This window comes from Bufo bufo, chromosome 6 (assembly GCF_905171765.1).
Source record: "Bufo bufo chromosome 6, aBufBuf1.1, whole genome shotgun sequence".
Classification (NCBI taxonomy): Eukaryota; Metazoa; Chordata; class Amphibia; order Anura; family Bufonidae; genus Bufo; species Bufo bufo.
The window spans coordinates 401368494-401380510 of NC_053394.1; the positions used below are offsets into that span (position 1 = coordinate 401368494).

General features: G+C 45.0%; 1 protein-coding gene and 1 long non-coding RNA gene across 2 annotated transcripts in view; both read left to right on the top strand.

Annotated features, from left to right (window-relative positions):
• The window catches only part of LOC121004521 (zinc finger protein 260-like), a 114830-nt gene extending 114487 nt beyond the window's left edge, over positions 1 to 343 (top strand). Inside the window, exon 5 of the mRNA XM_040436788.1 lies at positions 181 to 343. Coding sequence (XP_040292722.1) covers positions 181 to 188 — 8 coding nt within the window. The 3' untranslated portion in view covers positions 189 to 343. The remainder of the gene's footprint in view (positions 1 to 180) is intronic.
• A 4998-nt stretch (positions 344 to 5341) lies between these two features.
• LOC121004581 lies at positions 5342 to 11737 on the top strand. Its single transcript, XR_005779777.1, has 3 exons — positions 5342 to 5361; positions 11420 to 11563; positions 11693 to 11737. It is a non-coding gene; the product is annotated as an uncharacterized LOC121004581 (long non-coding RNA).
• The last annotated feature ends 280 nt before the right edge of the window (positions 11738 to 12017 follow it).

Below are 12017 nucleotides of genomic sequence, written 5' to 3' on the forward strand. Positions count from 1 at the left end.
ATCCAGCACTCTCGCTCCCCTCTAATCTATTCTCAACTCTGCTGCTCATTTAATTCACCTTGTTTCTCCTCTGCCTCCCCCCTCTGCCAATCCCTTCTCTGGCTCCCTTTTGCCCAGCAAATTCAGTTTAAAATACTTATAACTACATATAAGGCTTTCCACAATCTGTCCCCTCCTTAGATCTCTGACCTGCTTTCTCGATACATCCCCACACGTCATCTAAAATCCTCACAGGACCTCCTCCTCTGTTCTACTCTCATCTGTTCTTCTCACAATCGACTGCAATATTTCTCACGTGCCTCTCTTCTAGCCTGGAACTCACTACTCCAACAACATCCAAACCTTCAAGAGTAACCTAAAAACCCACCTTTCCAGGATAGCCTACCATCTGCAATGAGCATGCTGCCACCACACAGCCACATGAGCAGCATTTACCCTCACCTACTATGTTCTCCCCTTTCCTTATAGATTGTAAGCTCTTGGGGGCAGGATCCTCTAGCCCTCTGTACCAGTCTGTTAAGAGTTGCTTTTTTATTGTATTTTTATATTTGTGTAACCCCGGCTGGTTGTACAGTGCCATGGAATTACTGGAGCTTTAAAATTAATCATAATAATAATCTAATATATAATGCTGAGTGTATGTGTGTATGTATGTATGTACAGTACAGACCAAAAGTTTGGACACACCTTCTCATTCAAAGAGTTTTCTTTATTTTCATGACTATGAAAATTGTAGATTCACACTGAAGGCATCAAAGCTATGAATTATCACATGTGGAATTATATACATAACAAACAAGTGTGAAACAACTGAAAATATGTCATATTCTAGGTTCTTCAAAGTAGCCACCTTTTGCTTTGATTACTGCTTTGCACACTCTTGGCATTCTCTTGATGAGCTTCAAGAGGTAGTCCCCTGAAATGTTTTTCACTTCATAGGTGTGCCCTGTCAGGTTTAATAAGTGGGATTTCTTGCCTTATAAATGGGGTTGGGACCATCATTTGCGTTGAGGAGAAGTCAGGTGGATACACAGCTGATAGTCCTACTGAATAGACTGTTAGAATTTGTATTATGGCAAGAAAAAAGCAGCTAAGTAAAGAAAAACGAGTGGCCATCTTTACTTTAAGAAATGAAGGTCAGTCAGTCAGCCGAAAAATTGGGAAAACTTTGAAAGTAAGGGCTATTTGACCATGAAGGAGAGTAATGGGGTGCTGCGCCAGATGATCTGGCCTCCACAGTCACCGGACCTGAACCCAATCGAGATGGTTTGGGGTGAGCTGGACCGCAGAGTGAAGGCAAAGGGCCAACAAGTGCTAAGCATCTCTGGGAACTCCTTCAAGAATGTTGGAAGACCATTTCAGGGGACTACCTCTTGAAGCTCATCAAGAGAATGCCAAGAGTGTGCAAAGCAGTAATCAAAGCAAAAGATGGCTACTTTGAAGAACCTAGAATATGACATATTTTCAGTTGTTTCACACTTGTTTGTTATATATATAATTCCACATGTGTTAATTCATAGTTTTGATGCCTTCATAGTCATGAAAATAAAGAAAACTCTTTGAATGAGAAGGTGTGTCCAAACTTTTGGTCTGTACTGTATGTCCACTAAAGGAATCCGCACCGTCGCATTTAAAATTACGAAATTTGGCACACAGGTACATCAGGTTGTCCGGGAAGGTTTTAGACCGGGTCTCAGCTCTCTGGCACTTATCGTTCCTGAGGTATTCCCAAAAAAATGCTAATATGGCATATCACATGACCTACATTAGCCAATAGATGTCTGCAGGTCTTTCTCTTCATATCCCAACTCCATATCCCACCTGCCATACACACGGTCACATGTCCCTTATCAGCCAATAGAAGCTTGCAGGTCCTTAGTCTCCACATACACACAGTTTTACACCAGGTTTCCATAACAACCCACCCATTTTAATTCACTGCTGCAGGTCAGCTTTAAAGGGGCAGGACACTGTGAATGACACTGTTAAGGGAGCAGAGTGCTGTGGAGGTCACAGTTCAGGGGGCAGGTATGCCTGAATGGCCACCCTCAAAAGACTGACTTGAAACCTTGCCCCCAGGTCCCGCTAAGCCATGCCCCTGACCCAGTTAGGTCATGCCCCTCCTACTCCGCAGCCAACGGGGATTGAAAAAATGAAGGTAAAAGTCAACTTCAGTCAGCTGCAGGGGTGGGAGGGACGGTGACTTTCTCCCTGCAGCTCACGCTCAGACAGCACAGTGCTGCTGTTTGAGAGTGAGCTGTTCAAAAAGACATCCCTGCGTGAGATATTCCCCAAAAATGCAGTAGCCAATAGAAGCCTGGCCACATGACTCTTATCAGCCAATAGAAGTTTGCAGGCCCTTAGTCTCCACATACACACAGTTTAACACCAGGTTTCCATAACAACCCAGCCATTTTAATTCACTGCAGCAGGTCAGCTTTAAAAAGGGCAGGACACTGTGGATGACACTGTTAAGGGAACGGAGTGCTGTGGAGGTCACAGCTCAGGGGCAAGTAGGGTGGCCATTCAGGCCACCCTCAAAAGACGGACTTAAAAACCCCGTCCGCAGGTCGCGCTAAGCCATGCCCCCACTCCGCAGCCAACGGGGATTGAAAAAACAAAGGTAAAAATCAACTTCTGTCAGCTGCAGGGGTGGGAGGGAGGGTGATTTTCTCCCTCCAGCTCACGCTCACACAGCACAGTGCTGTTGTCCGAGAGTGAGCTGTTCAAAAGGACATCCCTGTGTCCGTCCAGGCCCTGCGCCGGACAGAGGTCAAGGATTCTGAAAGCTGGACTGTCCGGTCTAAAACCAGTCTTCTGGCCACCCTAGGGACAGGCTGCTGTGGAGGTCACAGTTAAGGGGGAGGGATGCTGTGGAGGTCACTATTAAAGGGGCGGGCGCTGTGGAGGTCTCTGTTAAGGGTACAGGGAACTGTGGAGTTTACAGTTAAGGGGATGGTCCACTATGGAGGTCAGTGTTAAGGGGAAGATTGCTGTAGAGGCCACTGTTAAGGGGACGGGTTTTATGGAGGTCACTGTGAAGGAGATGGGGTACTGTGGAGGTGACTAATAAAGGGGCTGCAGCTGTGGAGGACACTGTTAAAGGGGCGGGCTTCTGTGAAGGTCACTGTTAAGGGGGCGGGATGCTGAAGGAGGTCACTGTCAAACGGGTGGGCGCTGTGGAGGTCTGTAGAGGACAGGGAACAGTGGAGGTCACAGTTAAGGGGATTGTCCGCTATGGAGGTCAGTGTTAAGGGGAGGGCGTTGTGGATGTTACTGTTAAGGGAGCAGGCCTCTGTGGAGGTCACTGTTAAAGGGGTGGGGTACTGTAGATGTCACTGTTACAGTGGATACTGTCCATATCTTTTAACGACACACACAAACATTAAATGAAATAGATGAAATCTACTCGTGCGAAGCCGGGTCCTTCTGCTAGTAACAATAATACAAGAAAACACTACCAGGCAGTTTTTTCATATCCTGGCTCTGGCTAGTCAAGCACATGACCATGCCCCATTTGAAGTCATTCAGATCACTTCATTTTCACATTTTAATGTAGATTCACATAGAAGTTTATCCCCAACAAACCTGCTCACTCATGTTTTACATTAGATTGATGTTTCCATACCACAAAGCTTTAATTGTGAAAGGGTAGTGTGAAAAGGATATATCATCTGGCTCAAATATGCCTTAACGGTTAGTTGCGCTGCAATCTGCGAATTCTCCCTGCTCACGCCAGGTCTAAAAGTGTGGGCGTCGCAGGTTAGGGGACAGGCTGGTCGGCCCGTCTCATTTACTATTTTCTACGTTCGTTTCAGATGCTGGGGCAGATTTACGAATAGTGGTACATTTTACACTGTGTAAGAATAGGAATCACAGTCCTAATATTTGAACAATAGAGGGATATGGACTGAAAAAGTCTATTAAATTCGATACTTCTTGGCGCAAAAACTGGACCTCAATGTATTGAAGATAAATCCTTTTTATTGAGATGTAGATGACAACGCGTTTCGGAGTAAATACACTCTTTTTTTAAGTCTGAGATGGCTAATGAGATCCCTACACTGGTAAAGAGAATAGTCTGCATTCAATTTACCAGTTAAGGAATCTCACCAGCCAGTCAGAGCTCATGTACAGCCACCCCAAATAAGAGTCATCTATGAAGTGGAAGCAGTAAAAAAAAAAATAAGATAAAATGCATCTAGAGCTTGTCTCCCAAGTAAACAGTTGTCAAAAACCTATATACACAAACATCTACCCCATACACATCACACAGAGACAGCTCTGCTACATACACATCACACAGAGACAGCTCCGCTACATACACATCACACAGAGACAGCTCCGCTACATACACATCACACAGAGACAGCTCCGCTACATACACATCACACAGAGACAGCTCTGCTACATACACATCACACAGAGACAGCTCTGCTACATACACATCACACAGAGACAGCTCTACTACATACACATCACACACAGACAGCTCCGCTACATACACATCACACAGAGACAGCTCCTCTACATACACATCACACAGAGACAGCTCCACTACATACACATCACACAGAGACAGCTCTGCTACATACACATCACACAGAGACAGCTCTGCTACATACACATCACACAGACAGCTCTGCTACATACACGTCACACAGAGACAGCTCCGCTACATACACGTCACACAGAGACAGCTCTGCTACATACACATCACACAGAGACAGCTCTGCTACATACACATCACACAGAGACAGCTCTGCTACATACACATCACACAGAGACAGCTCTGCTACATACACATCACACAGAGACAGCTCCGCTACATACACATCACACAGAGACAGCTCCTCTACATACACATCACACAGAGACAGCTCTGCTACATACACATCACACAGACAGCTCCGCTACATACACGTCACATAGAGACAGCTCTGCTACATACACATCACACAGAGACAGCTCCTCTACATACACGTCACACAGAGACAGCTCTGCTACATACACATCACACAGAGACAGCTCCGCTACATACACATCACACAGAGACAGCTCCGCTACATACACATCACACAGAGACAGCTCTGCTACATATACTCTGTAACTACTGTACATTCTGCATACACTGTGGAGATAAGCCTATAATAGCAGTGTTTGATCATGTGACCCCCCTGACCACGCCCACACTTAGTCACATGGCCATGACATGATCACAGGTCCTTTCTTTACCTCCTCCAGCAGCACAGCCTGGAGCCTGACTCCTCCCATATATGGTCACATGGTCATGACATCATGAAAGGTCCTTTAGCCCACTAGTCTCCCCCATCCATGTAGTGTCCAGCGGTGCAGGAGGAGGTATGTGTACAGTCACCGCCATCCTCTGTCAGGATTACTGGGGCAGGTAATCAGTCAGTGAGGACAGAATCCGCCTTCTGAGGACTGGAGGAAGTTTGTCCTGGACGGTGACCCGTAGTTTCCAGCTACACTGAACTGAGTATGGAGTGGAAGCTAGGTTTAACCCTTTCAGGACCAATCCAATTTGGACAATTACATAGTTATTTTTCTTCCCCTTCCTCCATAAGCAGTAGGGGGCACATTTATTAGGACCGGTGTTTTAGACGCCAGTCTTCATAAAGCCCATAGCTGGCGGTGGATCCGCTGAAGTGATGAAGAGGCGCAGGCCTCTACATAAGTTTGGTGGGTCCTCCGCCAGTTCTAGATGTGAGACCGCTTCCTAGCTGTGTTACATTTAGGCCTAAAAAAGTCGTAGAAAACGGTAAATGAGACAGTCCTGCAGGCCGCTCCCTTTCATTGCCACACCCACTTTTTAGACCTGGCACGAGCAGGGAGAAGACGCAGACTGCGGTGCAACTAGCTATTGCTCCACTATCTGCGCCTGAAATACACCCAATATAGGCATATTTCAGCTTAATAAACGACCCCTTAAGTCTTTTACTTTTTGGTTGTCGGAGCCGTGCAGGTTTTTTGGGGGACAAGTTGTATTTCTTTTTTATGACGCCATTTAATGTTCCATCTAATGTATTGCTATACTGTAACAAAACTATTTATGGAGCGGAAGGAAAAAAACAAACATTACAATTACCATGAGGTTAGATTTTTATACAGTTTCTTAATGTTTTACTAGGTGTAAAAAACGCAATTCTGGATAAATGTGGTAATATTTTAATAGTTTTTGGGTAAGATGAGGTCTATAGTAAAGATGAGTGAATCAATTCTACACTAATCAGATTCATTACGAATTTCATAAAAATTTATATGCTAAAGTTTTGGCGACTCGCTTTAGACGAATCATGCGAAAACAGTGCCCTGCTTGCTGCCAGAGATTGCAATAACACCTGTTCTAGTGTCATAGACACCTATACAGGCAATTTTATTCTCTAAAATATGTCTGATGCCTATAACAGTTAACTGTTAATGCATTGTATTGTGTCACGATAACATGCATCTTACTGAACATGTGCTACAATAATTACAGTAATATAGCAGTTTAATTCCACATATTGTATTATCTTTGTAAATTATCAATACCAGTGTGCAGTGTGTTTGTAGAAGGGGAGATACATTTTCTTGTGCCTTTGTCTTTAGGGTATAGAAAAAAACACTTGCAATTTTGCTAGTACCGTTTAATAACCTGTGCATCAAACCCGTGACTTTTCATTTAAAGGCCTAATGATAAAATGTCTGGTAAACAAGAGTGCAAAATGAAAGACCAATGCCTCGTCATCTGAGAGTCAGAATGTGGGTAGCAGTGCAAACAGCCGTAGCAGCACCAGCCGTCTAGCCAGTAGTAGTAGTAGGCCACAGTTCTCCCTCGTTTCCGATAGGTGCCACATTATTATTGAGGACTTGTGGTTTGCATGCGAGTCAACACAGGATGATGTGGAGGTCACCTCAGAGTCTGACACCGTGCCTTGGAGCCAGGTGCCACAGCATTCCTTCTGCTCCTCCTTCAGTTGCAATTTCTCTGTCTTCACTGCCTTATCCTAGTGGGGAGCCTTCATTTCCCCTGGGAAGAGGCAAAGAAAAAAACATGCCCTTCAGTAGATACTCAAGATAGTCTTCCTGTTGATTACTGATGTGAGAAGCACCAGCATTTGGGCTGAAATGAAGATGATGTTCAGGCGGAAGTGGTGGACCCCATACATACAGTAGCTGTGTTGACAGTGGGGGAGGTATGGGTAGGGGTTGTGACAGAGGCACTCACAGAAAATACATAGTACAGAACTGGGAGGGTTGGCGAAACGCGTGTCGAAGTAGCAGCAGTTCCGGGGCCTCGGTCTTTGTATCCACCATGGGTAATTGATGATTATTATTATTACTTGTTTTTTACTAGTGCTACCCATTTGTGTGTAACTTGTTATCAGGGCTTAGCCTCGCCAATTGGCTTTACCTTTTTGCCAGTTTTGTCTTTAATCATGTTTCCTTGAAACTTTCAAGGTTCAGATGCTCACAAGTGGCTAGCGGTAAGACACCATTTAGTCTTTTCATTCTTGACAGGATTGATTTTGGCCTTCGGTGTAGACAAGTATACTGTGATTTATATCTGGCGGGTACCTGTTCTCTGGGAGCCTCCGGCCGTCTTTGTAGACAGGGGTTTGGGTGGGTTTGTCATCTTCACCTAATATGGATTAATATATGTCTATGTTTAATAAACTTTTGTAGTATATTTTATAGATTATGTCTCATGTGTGTTTGTTTGGGGCTATTGGTTGAGTCCAGTATTGGTGTTCTGTTATTAGGTTGTTCCCTAGTATCTGGTGCATTTGGAAGCTCAGCAGGATGTGTTTGTTGGTGAGAGTCCAACCTGGTGTAGTAGTTGCTCTAGCCCCACCAGCTGCCAATAAGCTCCGCCCCTGCCTTCTGCTTAACCCCTTCCTTACTTCAGTGCTACTGTGCTGAGAAAAGTGCTTCTGGGCTCTCTGCTGAGGCTTGCAGTAGGGATCGACCGATTATTGGTTTTACCGGTATTATCGGCCGATATTCAGGATTTTGAACGTTATCGGCATCTATTTTACCGATATTCCGATAACGTATCGGGAACACGGATCATGCTGCTGTCAGCGCTCTCCGTGTTCCCTCAGCAGCACAGGGGAGAAGGAAGCAGTGTCTCCCTCCCCCCTGTGCCGCTGCCACCAATAAGAGGAGAGAGGACAAGAGGAGGGGAGGGGTTATGGCCACTGCGCCACCAATGAAGATAAATCTCTCATTTATTCATACACAGGAGCCGGGAGCTGGCTGCAGAATCACATAGCCGGCTCCCGACCTCTATGACAAGTAGCTGCGATCTGCGGTAGTTAACCCCTCAGGTGCCGCAGATCGCAGCTAACGCTCATGGAGGTCGGGAGCCGGCTATGTGATTCTGCAGCCAGCTCCCGGCTCCTGTGTATGAATAAATGAGAGATTTATCTTCATTGGTGGCGCAGTGCGCCCCCCCAAGCCCCAGTATTAAAATATTGGTGGCGCAGTGCGCCCCCCACCACCCAAGCCCAGTATTAAAGACATTGGTAGCGCAGTGCGCCCCCTCTCTCCCCAACCCCAGTATTAAAGACATTGGTGGCGCAGTGCGGCCCCCACCCAAGCCCCCCAGTATTAATCATTGGTGGCAGTGGCCACAGGGTCCCCTCTCCCCTCCTCCTCAGTGGCAGTTCTGATCGGAGCCCCAGCAGTGTAAGCCTGGGGCTCCGATCGGTTACCATGGCAGCCAGGATGCTACTGAAGCCCTGGCTGCCATGGTAATCTCCATGCTGCAGGGAGCACAGAGCAGCAGGGAGAGTGTGAGGTCCTATTCACCCTGATAGAGATCTATCAGGGTGAATAGGACAAGGGTTCTCGTCTCTAAGGGGGCTAAAAGTAAAAAAAAACACTGCAAAACATGAATTATAAATGAAAAAGAAAGATTTACAAGAAAAAAAACTACACGTTAACAATAAACATATTCATTTTCAGCAGATTTGTGTAGGAATTTTTTTTTTTTTTTTCAAAAATGAAAATTCACAGAATATCGGTATAAATTATCGGCTATCGGCCCGAAAATTCACAGATTATCGGTATCGGCCCTAAAAAATCTATATCGGTCGATCCCTAGCTTGCAGTGCTGGTTATTAGTACAGATGGATGTGGGTGCAGTTCCCTTAGGTCTGTTTGGTTAGAATTGAGTTGTGTATATACACTCGCCTAAAGAATTATTAGGAACACCATACTAATACGGTGTTGGACCCCCTTTTGCCTTCAGAACTGCCTTAACTCTACGTGGCATTGATTCAACAAGGTGCTGATAGCATTCTTTAGAAATGTTGGCCCATATTGATAGGATAGCATCTTGCAGTTGATGGAGATTTGAGGGATGCACATCCAGGGCATGAAGCTCCCGTTCCACCACATCCCAAAGATGCTCTATTGGGTTGAGATCTGGTGACTGTGGGGGCCATTTTAGTACAGTGAACTCATTGTCATGTTCAAGAAACCAATTTGAAATGATTTGAGCTTTGTGACATGGTGCATTATCCTGCTGGAAGTAGCCATTAGAGGATGGATACATGTTCTCATTCTGTTTACGCCAAATTCGGACTCTACCATTTGAATGTCTCAACAGAAATCGAGACTCATCAGACCAGGCAACATTTTTCCAGTCTTCAACAGTCGAATTTTGGTGAGCTCGTGCAAATTGTAGCCTCTTTTTCCTATTTGTAGTGGAGATGAGTGGTACCCGGTGGGGTCTTCTGCTGTTGTAGCCCATCTGCCTCAAGGTTGTGCGTGTTGTGGCTTCACAAATGCTTTGCTGCATACCTCGGTTGTAACGAGTGGTTATTTCAGTCAACGTTGCTCTTCTATCAGCTTGAATCAGTCGGCCCATTCTCCTCTGACCTCTAGCATCCACAAGGCATTTTTGCCCACAGGACGGCCGCATACTGGATGTTTTTCCCTTTTCACACCATTCTTTGTAAACCCTAGAAATGGTTGTGCGTGAAAATCCCAGTAACTGAGCAGATTGTGAAATACTCAGACCGGCCCGTCTGGCACCAACAACCATGCCACGCTCAAAATTGCTTAAATCACCTTTCTTTCCCATTCTTACATTCAGTTTGGAGTTCAGGAGATTGTCTTGACCAGGACCACCCCTAAATGCATTGAAGCAACTGCCATGTGATTGGTTGACTAGATAATTGCATTAATGAGAAATAGAACAAGTGTTCCTAATAATTCTTTAGGTGAGTGTATATACATACAGTACAGACCAAAAGTTTGGACACACCTTCTCATTCAAAGAGTTTTATTTATTTTTATGACTATGAAGGCATCAAAACTTTGAATTAACACATGTGGAATTATATACATAACAAACAAGTGTGAAACAACTGAAAATATGTAATATTCTAGGTTCTTCAAAGTAGCCACCTTTTGCTTTGATTACTGCTTTGCACACTCTTGGCATTCTCTTGATGAGCTTCAAGAGGTAGTCCCCTGAAATGGTTTTCACTTCACAGGTGTGGCCTGTCAGGTTTAATAAGTGGGATTTCTTGCCTTATAAATGGGGTTGGGACCATCAGTGGCGTTGAGGAGAAGTCAGGTGGATACACAGCTGATAGTCCTACTGAATAGACTGTTAGCTGCTTTTTTCTTGCCATAATAAAAATTCTAAGTAAAGAAAAACGAGTGGCCATCATTACTTTAAGAAATGAAGGTCAGTCAGTCAGCCGAAAAATTGGGAAAACTTTGAAAGTAAGGGCTATTTGACCATGAAGGAGAGTGATGGGGTGCTGCGCCAGATGACCTGGCCTGGTTTCATGCTGGTGGGTTTGCTCACTTCTCGTGGGTATTAGTACGGCTTTCGGTGCAGGGTATAACCTGCTGATTTCTAGAGCGCGGGCTTCGAGCCTTTATAGGTAGTGCATTGCCTCTACCTTCTACTAAGGTGACAGCATCAGCGTTGCCACCGTGTGGTTTTGGGTATGCACTTATTCAGTTTGCATATGTGTATTGTTTGCATGGCTCCCCTCCTTTTGTACTTACCGTAAAATCTGTTTCTCTTCCGTTCATTGGGGGACACAGCTCCCACCCTGTATGTACATTACTGGTTCTTCTAGATGGGTCCTTATGGTTCTTCAGGATGACCCATCTCCGGTTTTCTTCCTTTTTATTATTTTATTATTTACTGTTGGCTTTTATTATTTACTGCTTTTGTACAAACTGATTAGCTCAGTGTCTGCAGGAGGAATATAGGAGGGAGAGTGTCGCCTCCTAGTGACAATAGCTATACCCAAGGTCAAGACTGCCCCCCCCCCCCCCCCCCCCAATGAACAAAAGAGAAATTGATTTTACGGTAAGTACAAAAATCTAGTTTTTACATAGGATTTTGTAGGATTTTACATCATCTCATCTTCTTTCCTTTCAGGTTCCTACAATATAGGATCCGCTCAGTGGATATCTTCTATATAAGATCCTTCTTCTGACTGACCCGTCAAGGATGGATAGGGACAAGATAGCGGAGAGTATAATAAATCTCACCCTAGAGATTCTCTTCCGGCTTACTGGAGAGGTGAGAGATTCTGATGATGTCACATTACATCATCTTAACTATGTTACTAACAGATGGACATGACTGGAGAGGTGAGGGACTCTGGAGATGTATGGAGTGATATTTATTACTGTGTCTCTCCATAACCAGGACTACACAGTAGTGAAGAAGACCTCTAGTGAGCGCTGTCAGGACCCTGTGTCTGAAGGATGGGTAAGAACCCTGAGCCCAATCACAGGGCCTCCACCTCACCCCCTGATACATGAGGAAATCAATAGAGAGAAGATCCTAGAACTCACCAACAAGATGATTGAGCTGCTGACTGGAGAGGTGACACTGCTGGGAATGCTGGGACATTATACAGGAACGCTATGAAGGGATCTGGGTGATGACTGTATCATTGTGTTGTCAGGTTCCTATAAGGTGTCAGGATGTCACTGTCTATTTCTCCATGGAGGAGTGGGAGTATTTAGAA